This window comes from Martes martes (assembly GCF_963455335.1).
Source record: "Martes martes genome assembly, chromosome: X".
NCBI classification, from domain to species: domain Eukaryota; kingdom Metazoa; phylum Chordata; class Mammalia; order Carnivora; family Mustelidae; genus Martes; species Martes martes.
The window spans coordinates 45867865-45893634 of record NC_137897.1 but is presented as its reverse complement, the minus strand read 5'-3'; the positions used below and the strand labels follow the sequence as shown (position 1 = coordinate 45893634).

Below are 25770 nucleotides of genomic sequence, written 5' to 3'. Positions count from 1 at the left end.
AATTGTTTAGGTTCTTTAATTTCCTGGTTGATCCAAACATTCTTGAGCAGGATGGTCTTTAACTTCCAAGTGTTTGAATTTCTTTCAAACTTCTTGTGATTGAGTTCCAGTTTCAAAGCAATGTGGTCTGAGTATATGCAGCGGGATACTCTCAATCTTCTGGTATTGGTTAAGACCTGATTTGTTACCCAGTATGTGGTCTACTCTGGAGAAAGTTACAAGTGTGCTCAAGAATGAGTATTCTGTTGTTTTAGGGTGGAATGTTCTGTATTTATCTATGAGGTTCATCTGGTCCAATGTGTCATTTATTTTTTAATTTAATTTAATTTTTTCAGTGTTCCAGGATTCATTTTTAATGCACCCCACCTAGTGCTCCATGCAATACGTGCCATCCTTAATATCTAAAGCTCTTGTTTCTTGTTTCTTTTTTTGTGTGTGTTAAGACTTTATTTATTTATTTGACAGAGGGAGAGATCACAAGTAGGCAGAGAGGCAGGCAGAGAGAGAGGGGGAAGCAGGCTCCCCACTGAGCAGAGAGCCTAATGTGGGGCTCGATCCCAGGACCCTGAGATCATGGCCCAAGCCAATGGCAGAGGCTTAACCCACTGAGCCACCCAGGTGCCCTTAAAGCTCTTGTTTCTTTGTTTTTCTGCTTAGATGATCTGTCTATTGCTGAGAGTAGAGTGTTGAGGTCTCCTACTATTGATTTATTCTTATTAATATGTCTCTATTTTGGTTAACAGTTGACTTATGTAGTTGGCTGCTCCCATATTGCAGACATAGATATTTACAATTGTTAGATCTTCTTGGTGGATAGACAGTTGAATAATAATAACAGTGTCCTCAGTATCTCTGACTAGTCTTTAGCTTAAAATTGAATTTGCCTGATATGAGAATTGCTACCCCAGCTTTCTTTTGTAGTCTGTTGGGATGAATGATGTTTCTCCATCACTTTGCTTTCATTCTGGATGTATCTTTTAGTTCAAAATGAGTCTCTTGTAGACAGCATATGGATGAGTATTGTCTTTTTATCCAGTCTGCTACCCTGTGCCATTTTATGGGAGCATTTAAGCCATTCATGTTGAGAGTGATTATTGAAAAATATGATTTTAGTGTCATTATGTTGCCTGTGAGGTCTTTGTTTCTATAGATTGTGCCTATTAATTTCTGTTCTATATCACTCGTGGGATCTTTCTCCTTTTATAGAACCTCCCTTAATATTTCTTCTAGTGCTGACTTAGTAGTCACATATTCTTTCAGTCTCTGCCTGTCCTGGAAGCTCTTTATCTCTCTATCTGTTCTGGATGACAGCCTTGGTGGATATAGTGTTCTTAGCTCCCTGTTCTTCTCACTTAGTGCCCTGAATATGTCTTGCCAGCCCTTTCCAGCTTGACAAGTCTCTGGACAGGTCTGATGTTATTCAGATGTTCCTCTCTCTGTATGTAAGGAATCTCTTTCCTGTAACTGCCCTTAAGTTGGTCTTCTTGGTTCTATGATTCACATGTTTTACTATTTCATGCCAGGGTATTTGTCTGTTCTCCTTGATCTTGGGAGGGGTCTGCTGTATCTCTAAGATGGGGATGTTTGTTTCATTCCCTGATTAGGGAGATTATCAGTTACAATTTACTCATTTTCTATCATTTTGTTTCTAGATCACTAATTTGTTCTTCTGTCTCCTTTACCCAGCTGTTAGAGTATCTAGATTAGATTGCATCTCATTGATAGTATTTTTAAGTTCTGCCAGTTCAGCTTTCATTTCCACCCTTAGAAAATCTATGTTGCTATTAATAGTTCTCTCCAACCTAGCTATTGTCTGCATAACTGTTACCCTGAAGTATATTTCCGATGTCTTGCTTATATCTATATCCATTAGTTCTGTGGCAGAGGTCACAGTCTCTGAATTTTTCCTGTGTTGGGGGTTCCTCCTCTTAATCATTCTGTTGAGGGGTGGATGAAGGAATGTACAGAGTCTCAATTATTGATCAAATTAGCAAGATGCACCTTTTTTAGAAGGACCTTAGGGTTGTTGCCCTCTTGTTTTTCCAGCTTTTCTTCTGGGGGAGGGATCTGCAGCACTGTTACTCAGGCAACCCTTTTTGAGCAGAGTTGCCTTGTCCTCTGTGGGGGAAGGATGGGCTTAATGAGAACCATTTTGGGGGGACTTCTGTTCTCTGGGGGCGTTCTTCATCTCTTTCAAGAGTTGGAGCAGAAGTGACTGTTTCAAAACTTCTGCCTCAGAACAGAGAGATCACAGACTGTTCTCTAGTGAGCTCCCCAGGCCACATTGTCTCCATTTTTTCTGTGCTGCTATAATCTGCAGAGCCCTGTGTTGTGCACCCCACAGAAGCACTCCCAGCCCTCACTTCCAGGTCCAGGCTTGTCTCCTCGCTTTGTGCTTTTAAAACCGCCAGCCACTACCCCCTCTCCCCCATTCACACGCATGCCTCCATAGCTCCAGGTTTTGGTCTAGGGAGCTGCCCTAAAGTCCTTTCCCCACCACTACTGGTCTATGAGTCTGTGCCCAGTCCACTGCATGGGTGTATTTTGCACCCCAGCAGTAAAGGATCTCAGAGGCTCCCTCCCCCTTCCATCTATCTTCTGATATCTTCTCTCAGAATCATGGCTCCCCATTTCATATCTCAAAACCAACCACCAGAAATATTCTGTTTGTAGGGACCCAGATATATCTTCTTACATCTCAGGCTGATTTTGTAGGTTTTCAGAGTGGTCTTTTAGATATCCAACTCAGTTTAGGGGACCTGTTGAAATAGGGCCCCCTATTCCTCTGCCATCTTCCATTCTCACCTAGGTTACTTTCATTTTATGCCATTCTTATTGCCTTCATGAGATAAGACATTGCAAGACCTTGTTTCAGCACCTATCATGAGTTGTGCTTGTGTAGACTTGTGTAGACTGCCCTGTGTCTATCAGTTCTTAACAAAACCTTTTCCATAATAGGGCTTCAATAATTCTCCTCTTCTGCCATCATTATAAGAATTTGAAAATAATGTTGGAAGGTGAGTTGTTTGGGTTTTCTGGTTTTATTATTATTATTATTTTTTTAAGATTTTGTTTGTTTGAGAGAGAGTGTGTGAGCAGGGGAGGAGCAGAGGGAGAGGGACAAGCAGATTCCACACTGAACACAAAGCCCAACATGAGGCTTAATTCCATGACCTTGAGATCATGACATGAGCCAACATTAAGAGTCATACATTTAACCAATTGAACAACCCAGGAACCCCTGTTTTTTTTTTTCCTGTTTTAACAGTAAGTTCTTCACAATATATCATCACATATTTCTTTCTGTATGTATCACTTTCAAGTGTACCTGTTATACCTATGTGAATCTGGTCTGTGGAAGGATTTTCTGATTTGTGAATGCTATATTATGCAAGGAAGCTTCCTCAAGAAAAACTATGCTCAAAAGCAGCTCTGAAGGTTGAATTTACTGTTTCTCACTTTGTAGCATGAAGACATAATAGGACAAGCACTTCATATCTACACATTATGATTGTGAATAATTTTTGTGTGCACTGAGAATTCCCTTTCTATATGGTCAAATAATTTTAGTAATAATTCTAATATACATTCTCATTTCTTTCATATTTTGAATATAATTACACCTATTGTTAAACAAACAAACAAACAACAAAAAAACAAACACCGCCTGCTTTGCCTTCTCCTTGTTCATGACATACTATACTTAAGGATTCTGAAGAGACATAATGTAAGGGGTAAATGAGTTTTTAGCCTTAGGGTTTTGGTGATTTTTAAAAATGCTTACTGAGATGACTAAAGATGGCTTCCCTTTCCTCATATTGAATACAATTATCACAGTTTTAATAGTTCATCTAAGGATTAATTTAAAGCTGTGCCATCAGATTTTTCTCTTTAAATAACTTCTTTTCTTCTTCAACATTGTGTGATGGCTTCAGTTTTTAAGTGTTCTGTAGTTAGTCACTATCACTTTTCAAAGAAAGAGAATAGATACTTTACCCATTTGCTATTTTAGAACTTCAGGCTGCAGCTTCCTCAAATTTCTGAGTCTATGAAGAAGGTTGGGTATGGAAAAATAACACAGACATGTCTGGCAGTGGTTCAAAGAGGAATTTTTTTTTTTTTAATTTCCACAGTCCTTCTCAAATATCCAGAATCCTAATCAGATTTTAAGTCAATTTGAGTTGACAAAAAAGTTATTTATTGATAAATCATCAAAGATGGCTGATAAGGGCATCTGGGATCCTCAATTCTAGAAAGAAATCCAGGGGGGAAAAAAGTGGCCAATTCAAAATATATAAGCTCTTGAGCATTTGTTGAAAATAGGTAGAATGCCTTGGGAGGTCAAGGGTCATGGGAATCAACTATCTAAAATAACTCTTTTTTTTATTTTAATTTTTTCCAAGTTTTTATTTAAATCCAGTTAGCATACAGTATGGTATTACTTTCAGGTGTAGAAGTTAGTGATTCAACACTTCCATACAACACCCAGTGCACTCACAACACGTGCATTCCTTAATCCCCATCACCTATTTAACCCATCCCCCACACACCTACCCTCCGGTTACCATCAGTTTGTTCTCTGTAATTAACAATCTGTTTCTTGGTTTCTCTCTCTCTTTCTCTCTCTCTTTTTTTTAAGATTTTACTTACTTATCTCAAAGAGAGATAGATCACAATTAGGCAGAGAGACAGAGAGAGAGGGGGAAGCAGGCTCCCTGCTGAGCAGAGAGCCCAGTGTGGGGCTCGATCACAGGACCCTGAGACCATGACCTGAGCCAAAAGCAGAGGCTTAACTCACTGAGCCACCCAGGTGCCCCATGCCTCTCTCTTTTTTTCCCCCCTCTGATCATTTTTTTGTTTCTTAAATTCCACATATGAGTGAAATCATATGGTATTTGTCTTTCTCTGACTGACTTATTTTGTTTAGCATACTTTTCTAGCTCCACCCATGTCATTGTAAATGGTAAGCTTCCAGTTTTTCTATGGTTGAGTAATATTTCATTGTATTTATGTGTACTACTTCTTCTTTATTCATCCACTGGTCAATGGACACTTGGGAAAAAATAACACTGGGTGTAGAAATGCAGAGTAGATGTATGTTACTTTCTTTTCTATTTTGAAAGAGTTTTCTGAAAATATAATTTGTTGTCACAAATTCACACATTTAAATATAAAAAAAAATAAAATAAAACTGCTCTGATTTAAAGCTTAAAAATGGGAAGGCAAGACTAGAAATAAAATGAAAAAAACCCAAAATACTCCAGACAGCACAACAGGTGGAAAAGAGAGGAAAGAGTATTTTTATGGTAGTTAAGATAAAACCTAGTCTCCTAAACAGAGAAAGGAAAGCTGCTTTTATACATAGGTCCCTTCTAGCTTTGCTCTAGGTTTAAACTAATCATTTTCATGCCTGGGTGGATGAGTATGTATATCAAGACATATATGTACACATTCATTGTTTAAGTCAAAAAGTCAGTTTTACTTTGTGAATCTCCAATCCACCTCCAACGAGGACATCAGGTGTTTATGTATTCAGAGAAAGGAGGGGTGATTGGAGTTGAGTATTATTAAAAGTAGAGCTAAACTAAACCTAGAGGGATTTCAAATTTTACATCACCACCATCTTAATAGCACCTGGAAATGTAACACTGTGAGATAAATGAATTCATCAGTTTGTACAAACTAATGAATTAGGCAATCCTACAGGCTTGGGAGATAGCATCAAGCATAGTGGCAGCTGCATCCAGGCAAAATAATATTAGAAATGTATATATGTGCATTGTATGCATACATGTATGTATGTATGTGCATATATTGACTCCTTAGGTATTTGATTAGTACCTAGCATGAAAATATGGAAAAATTACCTAGCATGAAACTACGAAAAATTTAAACTATAATATAGTGAAACACTTTTTCTTTCTCAAAGCATCTAAGATTGTTTTGGGGTGCTGTGTTATTTACTGTATGTTAGAAATATATGTATAACACATAGTACTGGGCTGGATGATGTTCCCCCAAAATATATGTCCACATCCTTATCCCCAGAACCTATGAATATTACTTTATTTGGAAACAGTCTTTGAAGTTATAATTAAATTAAGGATCTTGAGGAGATAATCCTGGGTTATTTAGGTGGGCCCTAAATTTAATGACTAGTGTCCTTAAACAGGCACACAGAGCAGAGACACACACAGAAACACAGAGGAGAAAGTGATGTGAAGATGTAGGTAGATACTGGAGTGCTGAGTCTACAAACCAAGGAACACCCGCATACACCAGAAGGTGGAAGAGGCAAGAAACAGATTCTCCCTTAGAACCTTGGAAAGGATCATGGCAATGATATAATTTTGGACTTCTGGACTCTAGAACCACGAAATAATACACTTGTTTTGTTTTAAGCCACCCAATTGGTGGTACTTTCTTGCAGCAACCCTAGGAAACCAATACCCCACATCAAACCCAGAATATATGTATTTATTTATTTTAACTGCACTAATCTAAAAGTAAGTATATAATATTCATAATAAGAATATGTCAAAAATTGTGTGCATAGCACATAATAACTGAAGTTTCAGAGACAAAAAATATCATCGTAAAAACAAGAGATATTTACATAAAGTAGTTGATGACTAGAGAACAAGTAATAAGCAAAGCCATACAAGTAACTGGTACAGATAATTAAGCATTCCAGGGATTCAAATGCACTAAAGATTAGTAAGAATAGTTATCAGTGGAAATTTTATGGAACAGATGGAATTAAAATTTGGGCCCTAAGAAAAGTTGGGATTTGGTAAATTAGACAGACTTATTGAAGGATATTCCAGGCAGAAAGAATGTTGTGGGAAAAAGTGTCACTGAGAATGTTTTAGAAATATGTTACCCAATTAAATAATATTATAAAATACTGTTAATTACTTGGGTATAATATGGTTGATGTAATTATGCATGAGAGTGTTATTTGAAAGTGATGCGTGTTGAATTACTTATGGGTGAAGCTTCTCAATGCAAATTACTTTAAAAGGTAAAAAAAAAAAAAAAAAAAAAAAAAAAAAAGAGAGAACATCCAAATCGGCAAAGAAGAGGTCAAACTATGACTCTTTGCAGATGATATGATACTATATGTGGAAAACCCAAAAGACTCCACTTCAAAACTGCTAGAACTTGTACAGAAATTCAGTAAAGTGTCAGGATATAAAATCAATGCACAGAAATCAGTTGCATTTCTTTACACCAACAACAAGACAGAAGAAAGAGAAATTAAGGAGTCAATCTCATTTACAGTTGCACCCAAAACCATCAGATACCTAGGAATAAACCTAACCAAAGAGGCAAAGAATCTATACTCAGAAAACTATAAAGTATGCATGAAAGAAATTGAGGAAGACACAAAGAAATGGAAAAATGTTCCATGCTCCTGGATTGGAAGAACAAATATTGTGAAAATGTCTATGGTACCTAAAGCAATCTACATATTTAGTGCAACCCTATCAAAATCCCACCCATTTTTTCAAAGAAATAGAACAAATAATCCTAAAATTTATATGGCACCAGAAAAGACCTCAAATAGCCAAAGGAATATTGAAAAAGAAAGCCAAAGTTGGTGGCATCACAATTCCGGACTTCAAGCTCTATTACAAAGCTGTCATCATCAAGACAGTATGGTACTGGCACAAAAACAGACACATAGATCAATGGAACAGAATAGAGAGCCCAGAAATAGACCGTCAACTCTATGGTCAACTAATCTTCAACAAAGCAGGAAAGAATGGAAAAAAGACAGCCTCTTCAATAAATGGTGTTGGGAAAATTGGTCAGCCACATGCAAAAAAAATGAAATTGGACCATTTCCTTACACCACACATGAAAATAGACTGGGATCTACTTTCTTCATCTATAGGGATGAAGGACCTCAGTGTGAGAAAGGAATCCATCAAAATCCTTGAGGAAAACACAGGCAGCAACCTTTTTGACCTCAGCCACAGCAACTTCTTCCTAGGAACATTGCCAAAGGCAAGGGAAGCAAGGGCAAAGATGAACTATTGGGATTTCATCAAGATCAAAAGCTTTTGCACAGCAAAGGAAACAGTGAACAAAACCAAAAGACAACTGACAGAATGGGAGAAGATATTTGCAAATGACATATCAGATAAAGGGCTAGTGTCCAAAATCTATGAACAGCTTAGCAAACTCAACACCTAAAGAACAAATAATCCAATCAAGAAATGGGCAGAGGACATGAACAGACATTTCTGCAAAGAAGACATCCAGATGGCCAACAGACATATGAAAAAATGCTCCACATCACTTGGCATCAGGGAAATACAAAACCACAATGAGATACCACCTCACATCAGTCAGAATGGCTAAAATTAACAAGTCAGGAAATGACAGATGCAGGCGAGGATGCGGAGGAAGGGGAACCCTCCTACACTGTTGGAGGGAATGCAAGCTGGTGCAACCACTGTGGAAAACAGCATGGAGGTTCCTCAAAATGTTGAAAATAGAGCTACCCTATGACCCATCAATTGCACTACAGGGTATTTACCCTAAAGATACAAATGTAGTGATCTGAAAGGGCATGTGCACCCGAATGTTTCTAGCAGCAATGTCCACAATAGTCAAACTATGGAAAGAACCTAGATGTCCATCAACAGATGAATGGATAAAGAAGAAGTGGTATATATATACAATGGAATACTATGCAGCCATCAAAAGAAATGAAATCTTGCCATTTGCGACAACGTGGATGGAACTAGAGGGTATTATGCTTAGCAAAATAAGTCAATCAGAGAAAGACAACTATCATATGATCTCCATGATATGAGGAAGTGGAGATGCAACGTGGGGGGTTGGGGCATAGGAAAAGAATAAATGATATAAGATGGGATCAGGAGGGAGACAAACCATAAGTGACTCTTAATCTCACAGAACAAACTGAGGGTTGCTGGACGGAGGGGGGTCGGGAGAGGGGAGTGGGGTTATGGACATTGGGGAGGGTATGTGCTATGGTGAGTGCTGTGAAGTGTGTAAACCTGGCGATTCACAGACCTGTACCCCTGGGAATAAAAATACATTATATGTTTATAAAAAAAATAAAAAAAATTAAAAAAATGAGAGAGAGACACACAGGGAGTTGGAAGGGGTAGAGAAAGAGCGTGTAAATACCTGCAATTATGTGACAATATGTGTAAAATGTTAACAATATTAAACTGGAGGGGGGAGACATGTATGGTACAGTATGAGCCCTAAAATTGATCATAAATGTTGTTCAAGAAATCCTATTTCTATGAAATAATCAGAAACTAAGAACAAAAAGCACTGACAACCAAGTGTATTCATTATACTGTATATGGTGATATAGGAATTCAAAGACCGTTGAGCAGCATTTGTGTACTGAACTAGACAGCCACACTAATCCCATCTCATGACATAAACAAATCATATAATGAGCCAAACCAGTAGGTTTCTGCCCACGAGAATGTTGCCAACGTTGTACTTTTATAGAACACAAGTTCTGAGCCTTTGTTTCCTGGGACATGGCCAGTGTTCTGTGTCCACATAAGCACAAACTTACTTTACTAAACCTAGCTTTACTAAAAACAAGACAGCTTGGAGAAGTCAAGAAACAAAAAAGTTCTTAGATTATCTATTATCCAGAATTTTCTACACATTGAACCAATTTCAACGTGTCTCCAAACTTTGGAAACTTAGTATACTTAAACAATGCATGGACATTGGGAGTTGGAGAGGAGAAGTGAGTTGGGAGAAATTGGACGGGGAGATGAACCATGGGAGACTGTGGACTCTGAGAAACAAACTGAGGGTTTTGGAGGGGAGCGGGGTAAGGGATTGGGTGAGCCTGGTGGTGGGTATTAAGGAGGGCACATATTGCATGGATCACTCCGTGTGGTGCATAAACGATGAATCTTGGAACACTGAAAAAAATAAAATTAAATTTAAAAAAATAATAATAATTTTGGAATTGTACTCAGGTGTACTGAGATTTCAAGATAAGGTAACTATGCATGCTTGACAACATTTCACTGAGTATTTTTTTATTACATGTCCAATAGGTTTTTGTCTAACACTTATACTCAGCTGCTTTTTAGTATTAATTATGACTTAGCACCAGAAACCAGCAGATGTTTTACAACAATTAGGAAGTGTTAATGTATGAATAGTCCTTAAATGGCAACATCTACAAGTAAGGTAAATAAAATACTAAGTTGGGTTTGGTATTAACACAATACAAAGGAAAATTCCCCCTATGTGCATGAAACTTGAATTCAATCATACACCAAAGGCAAAACATTTAATGGTTAAAAACTATTTTTGGTAAAATATGACTTTTAAATGTAAGCCAGATACTTAATCTGGTGACTTAAATAAAGACACAAGGGGCGCCTGGGTGGCTCAGTTGGTTAAGTGTCTGCTTGGGCTCAGGTCATGATTCCAGTGTCCTGGGATCAGGCTTAGTGGGGAGTCTGCTTTTCCCTCTCCCTCTGCCTGTCCTGCTCTTTGTGCTTTCTCTCTCTCTCTCAAATAAATAAAATATTTTTTAAAAAAGAGAAATAGATAGTTACTGGATACACAAAAGTTCATACTCAACTTTATAGACAGTTTAAAGGATTTTCAAGGGTAATTTTGACAGTATTTGTGTTTTACTCATGGAATGACTTTAAAACTTAAACCTGAGCAAAATCAGACTTCTACATCTAACACAGACTGCTTGCCTGTTTAAAAAAAGAAATCCTTGTTCTGGGGTGTGCCCAAAGTTACAATATTCTTATCTGCAGGATGGGAATATTAATAATACCTATCTGTGATGATTAATTTTGTGTCAGTTTGGGAGACTCACAGTGCTCAGATATTTAGTCAAACATTATTCTGAATGTTTCTGTGAAGATGTTTTTGGGTGAAATTAACATTTAAGTCACTGGACTTTGAATAAAGCAGATTACCCTGCATAATGTGGGTTGGCCTCATTCCATCACTTGGAGGCCTTAATAGACAAAGGCTGAGCTCCTTCAAGCAGGAAAGAACTCTTCTACCCAACTGCCCTTGAAACTGCAACTCTTCCCTGGTTCTCCAATCTGCCAGCATATCCCCTATTAAATTTTATATTCATTAGAATTCTACAGTCATGTGAGCCAATTCCTTAGAATCTCTCTCTCTCTCTCTCTCAATAGCTAGGTAGATCGATATATATTTTATTTTATATATAAATATATATGTATATATGTGATACATATATTGTTATTTATACCTATAGATATATAGTATATATATACATATATGTAATAGATGATGATAGACAGCTAGATAGATAGGAGGGGGAGAGAGAGAGGGGGAGATATTGAGACATACACATTCTGCTGGTTCTGTTTCTTTGGAGAACCCTAATACAGTATCCAACAGAGATATAATGAAGATTAAAGAAGACAATGTGTTTAATCTTCAGAGTGCCTTAAATGTGGAGCAGTGTTAGGTCAATGATTGCTATTGTCTACCAAGTGTCTCACTTGCCTCTATAGACTTGACTCCAGAGACTATACTTCTTTTAGGCCGGATCTATTCTGGCCTGGGTTTCAGATACTTCCTAGAAACCTTCCTTCCTTCACTCCTTTTCAGTTCCTAAAATGTTGTTAGGAAAAAAAAAAATGAGCTTTAGCTCTACAATGATTTACCAGGCACTCAGCACTATTATAGATCAATATTAGTATCTAATTTTCCTGATAACTGACCTGTTTGAAGACATTCGTTGAGCCACCTTCTGAATTAAGTTGGACTTCCAAGTTGTTTATGAGTTGATCCATATCTGGAAAAAAGATAAGGGACACACAATGTTAGAATAAGATTAATCCACTATATGCATACAGTATGCCATTTACCCTTGGTTATACCTGTTTGTATTCAATGAACATCATTTTTTCAGCACTTACTAGATATTGAGAAGTCAGTGTTTGGACAACATTCTAATTTGTATATTCTACTCATCAAGATGGCCCTGGCTTGTCCCCAACATTAGCTGTCCGCCACAAATCCTATATACATGAGAATCTTCCATGAGAATGCTTCTTCCAACCACTCCAACCAGCCCTACCTACAAAAGATCCTCTATGGATATTTACCCTAATGAGCTTCTAAACACATTAGCACTAAATCTTTCTAAGGAAGTATTTCCTGTCTATCTCTCTTAAACACACAAGCTATATGGGGTTAATATGAACAGTCTTCTATTTCCCTGTTCATTTGTCTTTCTATAAAAAGGGAGACTTGGTGGCCTCATTATGCTGCCCTACATAAAACATCATAATCATTCCTACCAGAAGCACCTACCAGCACTTCTTTAACCAGATTTCCTTTGATCTATCTACAGTTTAATCTCACTAAAGAGGAAAATATAGGGCAAGGAAGATAAATCCACAGCTTGCTTATAACTTAGTTGGTCAGATTTTGGATTATTCTAAGTGTCTCCAAATCAACTACAATTAGTTTCTTAATTTAAGACCTGGTTGTGTTTCAAAAGGTAGTCTATAAATCAGTTAATTGTTTTTGATGTCAAATATATTCACCCATAAAATATTCATTTTATAGGTCACTTCATAATAAGCATTTAATATCTAGTGCAGTTAAAATACAACAAACATACAATGAGCAAAAATACAAAATTATAATATAGTTGCACCAAAAAGCAAAAAATAAACCTCAAAATAATTCCTTTATTTTTTGAATGTCAGGAATTGAGGAAACCAGTCCTAATTTGATGACAATAACATACAAAGAATCTCCTATTAAGATGATGAGTTAAACTTTTGTGCCACTACTGAAGAATTTGGAGAATGTTGACACATTAAAATAGTTCCAATATAGCTAGAGTATGTTATGCTAAGAGAAATAAGTTAGTCATTGAAAGACAAATCCCATGACTTCACTCATATGTGGAATTTAAGAAACAAAACAGCTGAACCTATGGGAGGGGAAAAAAGAGAGAGGGAAACAAACCATAAGAGGATCTCTATAATAGAGAACAAACTGAGGGTTGATGGAGGGAGGTGAGTGGCAGATGGGCTAGATGGGTATTAAGGAGGGCACTTGTAATGATGAGCACTGGGCATTGTATGTAATTGGTGAACCACTGAATTCTGCTCCTGAGCCACTAACTATAATTTAAATAAACATTTGGAAAAATAAAATAAAAAATAAAATAGCCCAAATTTTATCTCAAAACACATGAATTTTCTTTTCTTTCATCCAAGTGTATGGATAGAACAAATCACATATATATCGATCATTTACCAAATATTTATTGCATAATGACTATATGTCAGAGGTTATGTCAGGCACATTGTTATCAGTTTGGGATCTGAATCAACCAGACATAGAGTCAGCAAGAATAGCAGAGAGCACTGACCTGAGAGTTAGATGCCCAGGGGCTATATCCTATAATCTTTGCCAAGGTCTTTTTTATGTAAGCCTTAACTTCTCCATCAAGAATTAAAAGATTTCAAACTGTTTTCTGCAGCGTCCTAAGCCTTCTATGAAGCCTTTTGGAGGGTGAGGTCAGCGTTGATGGAGGAAAAAGCATATCTTTTTTTAAAAAAAAAGTATTCACTTTTATTTATTTATTTGACAGAGACAGTGCACAAGCAAGGTGAGCAGGAGAAGGAGAAGCAGGCTTCCTGATGAGCAGGGAGCCCAATGTGGGGCTCCATCCCAGGACCCTGCGATCATGACCTGAGTGGAAGGCATATGCTTAATGAACTGAGCCACCTAAGTGCCCCGAGTAAGAAGCATATTAAGGAATAAGCACAGAAATCAGACACAGAAAAATCCAGTTTCCATTAGACTCAAAGCTCTTTGCAGGCAGAAATTTTCATCTTTGATATTTTTTTCTACTGGTGTATTTATGGGGTTAGAACAGTACCTGGCACATGATAGGTGTTCAAACACATATCTGAAGGTTTTTGATGAATTACAGAAAAGGAGAATGAGGAAGTGTGTTTTTCCAAGTACAGAAACAGGACAAGAATGAGAAAGAATGAAAGAAAAATGGAGATATTGTGTGTAAGAGATGTTTGAGGTGTAATTAACTACGAAGTATGAGGTGCCAGAGAGGGCAGCTTTTTCTGATTTCAAGGCTGGAAAAAGAGGGTGTGATGGGAGGCACCATGGAGCCAGAAGTTTGCCTGGTTGCTGCCAGAAACATTTGTAGGAGAGAGTGGAGTGATTTTGGTTATTTCCAGTCACATATCCTTTCCTAGATCTCATCAATTTTAGCCAGACCAACTTACAAAAGCCATCTCCTATCTGGTCTTCTTTAATTTCTATGGTTTATAAAACAGCAGGGCTGAGGAAGCAGAGTGACTTTGACAAGATATTTATTCCCTATAAACCGAAGACTTTTCACCTGTCAGGGGGGTGGTGGTGATGGTACTGATTTAATTGGGTTAATAGGAGGATTCTTTGAATTAGCACCTGGAAATACACTCAAAACAGTTTTTGTCATATAAAAAGTTCTCAATATAATTAGCTATTTTATCATCACTACCGTTATTATTGTTGATGGCCAGAATCTTTAGCCTTAGCCTGGAAGGTCATCTTGTAGGCATCAAGCAAGACTTTCCTACACAGTGTGCTCACAAACCTCTCCACATCTCAATGTTTAACTTTTTTTTTCTCCTTCTTCTTTTAAAAGATTTTATTTTATTTATTTAAGAGAGAGAATGAAAGAGAGAGAGTATGAGGAGAGAGGGTCAGAGGGAGAAGCAGACTCCCCACTGAGCAGGGAGTCCGATGCTGGACTCAGTACTGAGACTCCAGGATCATGGCCTGAGCTGAAGGCAGTTGCTTAACCAACTAAGCCACCCAGGCACCCATATCTCATATATAGAATCTCAGTTTTTACCACCACCATCAACCTAGTGTCAGTCTAAAAACTTGAGAGACATTTACCTTTGACTTTATTCTCATCATCTTCAGCCAACTGGTTATCCGTTGCAATTAATTCAACAGCAGAAATATCCTTTAAAAGTAGCCCTTCATCATCTAGTCACTTCTCCTTCTAGCCATATTCCACATTGCTACCTAAGTATGGTAAAAAGGCATGGGCTCTAGAGTGAGTGCCTAGAGTCACATCCTGGCTCTGTAACTTCTTTTTTTTTTAAGATTTTATTTATTTATTTTAGAGAAAGGCAGGGAGAGGGCAGAGGGAGATGGAGAGAGAGAATCTTGAGTAGACTCCCTGCTGAGCATAGTGCCCCAAGTAGGGCTCAATTCCACAAACCTGAAATCAAGAGTTAAGAGTCCCATGCTTAATGGACTGAGTCACCCAGGTGACTCCTGCCTCTGTAATTTCTTAACAATAAGACTTTGGACAAGTTTTTTCCATCTTCCTGTGTCTGTTTCCCCAACTGCAAAATGGGAATAGCTTATAGAATTGTCATAAGAACTTATCAAGTTGATATGCATTCAAGTATTTACAACACTTCCCGGCACAAAGAGGCATTTTCTGTTTCCCTGTCCATCAGGTGAGTTCCTCAGTAGTTAACTAGTGACTATTACCTACCTTCCCTTGTATCTTTTAGCAGAGTATCTCCTCTGCTAATTAATGTGCTATTAATGTCCGATGTGCTAATTAATGTCCATTGAGTTAATGATAGTGGGAGTAAGGAAGGTTATTTAGCAGAAATTATATTATAATAGTAAATAATACCAATATTGTTTAATAGCAATAATCAAGGAGTCTGGGTAATACATATTGCTCCACCCATACGGCCAATATTTTAGTCAAATGACATAAGGGAGATAGCTGAAAATTAGGAATGTCAACAATTTCTGCTTAGTATCCTCTCACTTGAAGAACAGCCAAATTGGAATAGCCAATAGGTAACTCATAGATAACTCTGGACAACATTCTAAATGTTGGGTGGAGTATATACAGGGAAAGCTATCTAACCTCTTCCTTTAAAAGAAATTAGTATTTGGTCAGCCAAAATTTAAAATTGAAGGAAATTTGGACCTACAGAATGGTCTTAAAGAAAGCTCAGTATATATATATATATATATATATATATATATATATATATATATATACTTTTTAAGTATTTTGCTTTTGTCTACAGTTGGAGCTTCTGCTCTGTGTCTTGCTAATAGACCATATCTCACTCTCCAGTTAGCCCTAAGAGGGAAAAAAAAATGTTTAGGGATAAAAGTGAGCAGTTAAACCTTCAAGGTAGAAATCAAGGAAGAATCATTGGGGTATACAACTTCAAAATCAAGCAAAACACTGGGGACTCTAAGATACTTAAGAAGGTACACAGTATCTAGGGAGACAAGATGGAGGAGAAGTAGGAGGCACCGTTTCAACCTGTCCCCTAAAGTGAGCTGATTACCTACCAAAGAACTCTGATCACCCATGAAATCAGCCTGAGATTAGAATTATACACTTCTGGATCTCTAGGGAGGCAGAAGATGCCAGCGGGCAGGTAAAGCGGGGTGGGAACATCAGACTGATATTGGAAGACAAACAAAAGAGGGAGGGAGCCACCAGAAGTGACCCATTGGAAAGTAATACCCCAATACGAGAGTGCCTTGTGATTCGGGACCAGCATTAACTTGGAGTCTGGTTGAAAGCACTCAAAAAGAGCAAAGGATAGTAGGGGGAAATAGGGGGAATCGGGTGGTTAGGGACAGGGGCTTAAGCCTGCCAACCCAGGACAGCCACCACTGGCTCTGAGCAAGAGAGAGTGCAGTGAAGAAGCCAGGTCTTGGTCCCTGAGCCGCAGGCGCTTCTGAGAGCATCTGGGTGGCGGCGCCACCAGAGGGTGAGGGAGCCTCACCAGCCAGCAGAACCATAACCTTTTGCACTCTGAACGCGTGCGCGCTGCTCAACCAGAGTCTGAGTCGCTATCGAGCCCTACACCCTTCCCTGAGAGAGGTGCGTGCAGGCAGCGGGTGCTCTCTAGGACCTGGAGAGTCTGAGCACTCCTAGCCTGGGCCAGCATGAAAATCTCAGGGTGCTATCTCTGCTTGGGATCTCTCTGGTGGTCTGGACCTGCCCAGAGAGCTGGGGCTAGTATTTCTTGTGGTTTTGGGTACAATTGGGAGTTCCTCTGAACCCAGAGACCATGACTGGGAACGTGCTCTGTCAGTGGCAGAGGGGAAATTTATGTGCTCTGGAGCACTCAGAGGGGAAGAAACTGAGGCTTCTCTCTGAGAGGGAGGTCTGGGTGCAGTTTGCTTTCCTCTAAACCCTCAAAAACCAACAAAAGCTGCCAAGGCGAGAGAAAACAAACAAAAAACAAACAAAAAACCCTCCAGGAAACAAAAGCCTGAAAAACCGGTTTCCTCAGAGCCCAGCCCCTTGATGGGGGCAGGAGGACTTAATTCTAGCAACACTGCCTGAAAATCCACGCAGCAGGCCCTTAGCCCAGAAAGCCAGCCAAAAAAAAAAAAAAAAAAAAAAAGACAAGATGACAACCACCACTACTTCATAGATACAACTTTTATTTTTAATTCATTCCCACTATTCTGGTTCTTTTCATTTTTTTATATATAACTTTTTAACCTATTTACCATCACAATGAGATGTTCAGTATATCAAATTCCATAATAACCTTTTACCCTGAAATTTTTTGATACATAACCTGTGTTTTTCTTTTTCTTTTCTATTTTTTATTTTATTTTAGTTTTTTTAATATTCATATAGAGATAAGCTTCAAGGTAATCCACTTTCCCCAATCAATGCTACCCCTATAGGCAAACCAGTTTTCAACCCCCTTTATCTCAGGGAAGTTGAGCCCTTTAACAAAGATATAAGATACATCCAGGAAGAATCAAAATAACCTTCCTTGCCCGCACTGAGACTTTATAACCACGCTCCCATCTTTTTCTTCTGTCACTGTTTCTGTGTCTTTGTTTTTGTCCTGGTAGCATATAAATCTTATATGTGGGGTTCATTTTGATTAGGTTCTTTTATCTATTTATTTATTTATTTTTCTCTTGTCATCTACTTTTTTTGGTCTTTTTGTTTGTCTGTTTTTGTTTGTATACTTCATAAATCTTGCCTTGGGGCCCATTTGAGCTGGGCCTTCTCCTTTATTTATCTTTTTTTTTTCCTCTCTCTCTCTCTCTCTCTCTCTTTTTTTTTTTTTTTTGGTGGGGACTCTCGATTGCTCAGAAGCGTTCCAAGGTGCACCTTGCCTGCACCATGGTTGATACATTCAGCTACACATCTGTTCAGCCATCTCTCACCAAAATGACAAGGAGGAAGAATGCCCAACAGAAGAATAATTCAGAGATTGGGCTCTCTCGATCACAGCTATTGGATATGGACAAACTTTATGTTGGAAAGGGAATTCAGGCTAATAATTATCCAGGCAATAGCTAGGTTGGAGAAAGCCTTTGATGACAAAATGGAATTGATTAGGGCAGAAGTGAAAGCCACCAGGGATGATGTTAACAATGCTCTCAATGAGTTCCAATCTAATCTAAATTCTCTAAAAGCTAGGGTAATTGAGGCAGAAGATAGGATTAGTGATCTTGAGGACAAACTGATAGAGAAAAAAGATCAGGAGGAAGCCTGGAACAAACAGCTTAGAAGCCATGAAAATAGAATTAGGGAGATAAATGACACCATGAAATGTTCCAATGTCAGAATTATTGGAATCCCTGAGGGGGAGGAGAAAGAACGAAGACTAGAAGATATAGGTGAACAAATTTTCCATGAAAATTTTCCCAATCTCACAAATGGAACCAACATTCATGTCCTAGAGACAGAAAGGTTTCCCGACAAAATCATAGAATCTAGAAAGACCTCAAGATGCCTGATTGTGAAAATGATGAATCATAATTGTAGACAGGAGCTCTTGAAAGTAGTTAGGGCAAAGATATTCCTTACATACAGAGGAAAGCCCATCAGAATAACGTCAAACCTGTCCACAGAAACCTGGCAAGCCAGAAAGGGCTGGCAAGATGTATTCAGGACACTAAATGAGAAGAAAATGCAATCAAGAACACTTTATACAGGGCGCCTGGGTGGCTCAGTGGGTTAAAGCCTCTGCCTTCAGCTCGGGTCATGATCCCAGGGTCCTGGGATTGGGCCCCACATCGGGCTCTCTGCTCGGCGGGGAGCCTGCTTCCCTTCCTCTCTCTCTGCCTGCTTCTCTGTCTGCTTGTGATCTGTCTTTCAAATAAAAATAAATTTAAAGAAATCTTAAAAAAAAAAGAACACTTTATACAGCAAGACTGACATTCAAAATGGATGGAGACATAAAGAGCTTCTAAGACCCACAAGGTTTAAGAGTATGTGAACACCAAGGCAGCACTGCAGGATATATTAAGGGGGATTCTATAAAAGAGGAAAAACCTAAGAATATCACTGAACAGAAATATATGGAGACAATCTATAGAAACAAAGACTTCACAGGTAACATGATGTCAATAAAAACGTATCTCTCAATAATCACACTCAATGTGAATGGCCTAAATGCACCCATAAAATGACACAGGGTTGCAGATTGGATAAAACGACAAGACCCATCCATATATTGTCTACAAGAGACAAATTTTGAACCTAAGGACACATCCAGACTGAAAGTGAAGGGATGGAGAAGCATCTTTCATGCCAACGGGCCTCAAAAGAAGGCTGGGGTAGTGATTCTCATATCAGATAAATTAGATTTTAAACTAAACGTTGTCGTCAGAGATACAGAAGGACAGTACATCATTCTTAAAGGGGCTATCCACCAAAAAGATCTAAGAATTGCAAATATTTATGCTCCCAATATGGGAGCAGCCAATTACACAAGAAAGATGTTAATCAAAATAAAGTCATATTGATATGAATACATTAATAGTAGGAGATATTAACACACCAATCTCAGTAATACACAGGTCATCCAAGGAGAAAATCAATAAAGAAACATGAGCATTGAATGACACATTGGACCAGATGGACCTTATAGATATATACAGAACATTCCACCCTAAAACAACAGAATACTCATTTTTCCCAAGTGCACATGGAACTTTCTCCAGAATAGACAATATACTGGGTCACAAACAGGTCTCAACCGATATCAAAAGTTTGAGATTTTTCCCTGCACATTCTCAGACCACAATGTGTTCAAACTGGAACTCAACCACAAAAAAAAAAAAAAAAAAAAAAGTTTGGAAGGAATTCAAACACTTGGAAGCTAAAGACCACCCAGCTTAAGAATGTTTGGATCAACCTGGAAATCAAAGAAGAACTTAAACAATTTATGAAAACCAATGAGAATGAAGACACATTGCTCCAAAAGCTATGGGATATGGTAAAGTTGATCCTAAGGGGGAAATATATAGCTATGCAAGCCTCCCTCAAAAAAATTGAAAAATCCAGAATACACCAGCTATCTCTACACCTTAAAGAACTGGAGAATCAACAACAAATTAAGCCAACTCCACACACAAGAAGGAAAATAATCAAGATTAGAGCAGAGATCAATGAGATAGAAACTAGAGATACAGTAGAACACATCAATGAAACTAGAAGCTGGTTTTTTGAAAGAATCAATAAGATTGATAAACCCTTGGCCACACTAATCCAAAAGAAAAGAGAGAAGTCCCAAATTAATAAAATTATGAATGAAAAGGGAGAGTCACAACTAACACCAAGGAAATAGAAACAATCATCAGAAATTATTATCAACAGTTATATGCCAATAAGTTAAGCAACCTAGATGAAATGGATGCATTCCTGGAAAACTATAAACTCCCAAAATTGAACCAGGAAGAAACTGACAACCTGAATAGACCGATATCTAGTAACAAGATTGAAGCAGTGATCAAAAGCCTCCCAAAAAACAAGAGCCCAGGACCTGATGGATTCCCTGGGGAATTGTACCAAACTTTCAAAGAAGAAATAACACCTATTCTCCTGAAGCTGTTTCAAAAAAATTGAAGCTGAAGGAAAATTTCTGGACCCTTTTTATGAAGCCAGCATTACCCTGATCCCCAAACCACACAAAGACTCCACCAAAATGGAGAATTTGAGACCAATATCACTGGTGAATATGGATGCTAAGATTCTCAACAAGATCGTAGCAAATAGGAACCAACAGCACATTAAAAAGATTATCCACCATGACCAGGTGGGATTCATCCCTGGTTTGCAAGGATGGTTCAACATTCACAAATCAATCAATGTGATAGAACAAATCAATAAGAGAAGAGAGAAGAACCACATGGCCCCCTCAATTGATGCAGAAAAAGCATTTGACAAAATCCAGCATCCGTTCCTGATTAGAACACTTCAAAGTATAGGAATAGAGGGAACATTCCTGAACTTCATAAAATCTATCTATGAAAAACCCACAGCGAATATCATCCTGAATGGGAAAAAGCTGACAGCCTTCCCGTTGAGATCAGGAACACGACAAGGATGCCCACTCTCACCACTCTTGTTCAACATAGTATTAGAAGTCCTAACAACAGCAATCAGGCAACAAAGAGAAATAAAAGGTATCCAAATTTGCAATGAAGAAGTCAAACTCTCTCTTCACAGATGACATGATCCTTTATATGGAAAACCCAAAAACCCTTTATATGGAAAACCTACCCCCAAACTACTAGAACACATACAGCAATTCAGTATTGTGGCAGGATACAAACTCAATGTACAGAAATCAGTTGCTTTCTTATACAATAACAATGAAAATACGGAAAGGGAAATCAGAGAATCAATTCCATTTACTATAGCACCAAGAACCATAAGAAACCTGGGAATAAACCTAACCAAAGAGGTAAACGATATGTACTTGAGGAATTACAGAACACTCATGAAAGAAATTGAAGAAGACACAAAAAGATGGAAGACCATTCCATGCTCTTGGATGGGAAGAATAAACATCGTTAAAATGTCTATACTGCCTAGAGCAATCTATACTTTCAATGCCATTCCGATCTAAATTCCACCAGTATTTTTCAAAGAGGTGGAGCAAACAATCCTAAAATTTGTATGAAATCAGAAGAGAGCCCGAATTGCTAAGGAAATGTTGAAAAAATGAAACAGATCTGGAGGCATCATGTTGCCTGATTTCAAGCTTTACTACAAAGCTGTGATCACCAAGACAGCATGGTACTGGCATAAAAACAGACACATAGACCAGTGGAACAGAGTAGAGGGCCCAGATATGGACCCTCAGCTATCTGGTCAAATAATCTTTGACAAAGCAGGAAAAAATATCCAGTGGAAAAAAGACAGTCTCTTCAATAAATGGTGCTGGGAAAATTGGACAGCTATATCTAGAAGAATGAAACTCGACCATTCTCTTACACCGTACACAAAGATAAACTTGAAATGGATAAAAGACCTCAACGTGAGACAGGAATCCATCAAAATCCTAGAGGAGAACATAGGCAGTAACCTCTTATCAGCCACAGCAACTTCTTTCAAGATATGTCTCCAAAGGCAAAGGAAACAAAAGCGAAAATGAACTTTTGAGACTTTATCAAGATCAAAAGCTTCTGAACAGCAAAGGAAACAGTTAACAAAACAAAGAGGCAACCCACGGAATGGGAGAAGATATTTGCAAATGACAGTATAGACAAAAGGCTGATATCCAGGATCTATAAAGAACTTCTCAAACTCAACACACACAAAACAGATAATCATGTCAAAAAATGGGCAGAAGACATGAACAGACACTTCTCCAATGAAGACATACAAATGACTATTAGGCACATGAAAAAGTGTTCATCATCACTAGCCATCAGGGAGATTCAAATCAAAACCACATTGAGATACCACCTTACACCAGTTAGAATGACCAAAATTAACAAGACAGTGAACAACATGTGTGGGAGAGGATGTGGAGAAATGGGGAACCCTCTTACACTGTTGGTGGGAATGCAAGTTGGTGCAGCCACTTTGGAGAACAGTGTGGAGATTCCTTAAGAAATTAAAAATAGAGCTTCCTCACAATTGGGGAATGACCCCACAATTGCACTACTGGGTATTTACCCCAAAGATACAGAGGTAGTGAAAAGAAGGGCCATCTGTACCCCAATGTTCATAGCAGCAATGGCCACAGTCACCAAACTACGGAAAGAACCAAGATGCCCTTCAACGGACAAATGGATAAGGAAGATGTGGTCCATATACACTATTGGAGTATAATGCCTCCATCGGAAAGGATTAATACCGTTATTTTGTATCAACATGGACGAGACTGGAAGAGATTATGCTGAGTGAAACAAGTCAAGCAGAGAGAGTTAATTATTATATGGTTTCACTTATTAGTGGAGCATAAGAAATAACTCAGAGGACATGGGGAGATGGAGAGGAGAAGGGTGTTGAGGGAAATTGGAGGGGGAGATGAACCATGAGAGACTATGGATGCTGAAAAACAATCTGATGGTTTTGAAGGGGTGGGGAGTGGGAAGTTAGGTGAACCTGGTGGTGGGTGTTATGGAGGGCACTTATTGCCTGGAGCACTGGGTGTGGTGCATGAACAGTGAATTCTGGTACACTGAAAAGAAATAAAAAAATTAAAAAAATTTAAAAAAGAAAGTACTTAGTATCTAAACAAGATAGAACACTTGGACAATACATATAATAATTCTTCTTATGTATCTACATAGCTTTCTAGTAAGGACAGAGTTATCATACATCATTCCTATTTCATAGATAATGAATTTGGAGGCCCAAGGTTACATAGTTTAGAAGTCATGGAATCAGAACTGCAATTCTTATCCTCTGACTCAAATTACAGTGCTCCCTCATTACTTTCCAATATCATAGATCTGGCAAGCATCTCCTTTCTTTTTTTAAATACAACTGTCTGCTAAGAGAAGAAGTTTAGAAACAACAAACCAATCATTTTGGAAGATCTTGAGCAGATATCCTTCCCTTTCAACCTCTGAGCTAAAGGAAATGCTGGAACTATTGAAAAATTGAGAATCAGTATTTTAGAGTTTTGAAATTATAAGTAGTTTTTTAAAAGTATTACCTGTGTCTTTAATATTAGAAAAAGATAACTAAAGAACAACTACAATACACATATATTTTCACACAGTTTAATTGTATATCTTCCAGGGGAATAGGAAGTACTTTTGGGATGGACCTCTGTAAAAACCTTCAGGCTACTTTGCTGCATGACATTAACGATAGAATGGTGATAAAAGAACAAAAATTGCCAACATTCACTGCGTACCTACTATGTCCCAGGTACTATCTTAAGAACAAAAACTTGTATTAGCTCATTTAATCTTCATAATTCTGAATGGGAATGTGATTTCTTCATTTTTAAAGTGGGGAAACTGAAGCACAGAGAGATAAAGTAGATTATCCCCAAATCACCCAGCTAGTAAAATGGCAGAGCTGAGATTTGAACTGCAGCAGTCTAGGACTCTAATGAAGGTATAATTCTCTCCAACCTGAGAACCAGTGAGATCCCCCAGCTCCTGACTGAAGCAGCTCATATAATGGAGAGTACGTGGTTGCTGGAAAAAAAACTACCTAATAAAAGAAGATTCCAAGATCCTCATTTCCCTCAAATAGGATCACACCTATCACCACAGGAACCGTTGGAAAACCCAAACTCAAAGAACCCCCACATGTGGCATCTCAGCAGGCAGTTTACTATGTCTTTAAAAGTGTGCTATGGTGAGTACTGCGAATTGTGTAAGACTGATGAATCACAGATCTGTATCCCTGAAACAAATGATATATTATATATTAATAAAAAAGTATATTGTATAAATATAGCCTCAGAGTTTTAGAATTAGGCTCCTTGTCCTGTACTCCCATCAAAAGATAAACTTATTTTTAAACAATAATTAATCTTATATGCAATAAACTGACAGAATATATATTAAAAATACTATAATTAAAGAAGGCAATGTGAAAAAAATGGGGAAATCCTTTAACTAGGAGCTGGGAAACCTGGGTGGTAGTCCAGGCTCCACTGTTGTCTAACAGTGCCATTTTGAGTAAACCACTTAGCGCTTTTCAGCTCTCTTCCAGTTATGATATATGGTTCTATGATAAAAACATACAACGAAGATCTAGAATATTTTTCCATGTTTCTGCTTAATCTGTGAAATTGAATTCAAGAAAAACAATTAAGTTCTCCACAAACCATTAAGTAAACTTGAGTGAAATTCCCACAGCATTAAAAATATTTTTATTATGTATAATTTCAAATGCATACAAAAGTAAAGATGATCTCTCATATACCTATTACAAGCTTCAGTAATTTTCAGCTCATGAAAAATCTTGTTTCATCTGTACCCCCACCCATTCTTCCCCAACTCAATGGGTATTTCTAGGCAAATCCCAGATGTCACATTATTTCATTCCTATGGCATTTCCAATAGGACATATTTAATCTTCACAATCCCTGTGAGGTAAGTACTATTGTTGATTCCATTATATGCATGAGGAAATAGAAGCTCAGAGAGAGTAAGTAAACCCAAGGTCACATAGCTGGTAAATTACTGGAATTTGAATCTAGGGATGATGTCTGATACCAAAGTTTTTTTTTACCCTTAAAGTACTTGCTACTATCCTGCACTTCAGAATAGTTTGATGATGTTGAAGATCATAATAATGGAGGTGATTTTATACCTTAGCAGTGAGCTCTGCCTTTAAACATTTGCGGAAAGTATTGAAGGATTCCCACTAATCATGATGTTAACCATTAGACAAAACCTTTAGGAATACAGAGCTCCAACATGGCATTAAGGCATCAGTTTAGAAAAAGAACAAAGAGCCACAGTAGT

General features: G+C 38.0%; 1 protein-coding gene across 1 annotated transcript in view; it reads right to left on the bottom strand.

Moving 5' to 3' along the window:
• Positions 1-25770, bottom strand: part of KLF8 (KLF transcription factor 8) — a gene marked incomplete at its 3' end in the record, with an annotated part of 314155 nt that overhangs the window by 99576 nt on the left and 188809 nt on the right. The window contains exon 3 of the mRNA XM_080795430.1: positions 11748-11821. Coding sequence (XP_080651556.1) covers positions 11748-11819 — 72 coding nt within the window. The 5' untranslated portion in view covers positions 11820-11821. The remainder of the gene's footprint in view (positions 1-11747; positions 11822-25770) is intronic.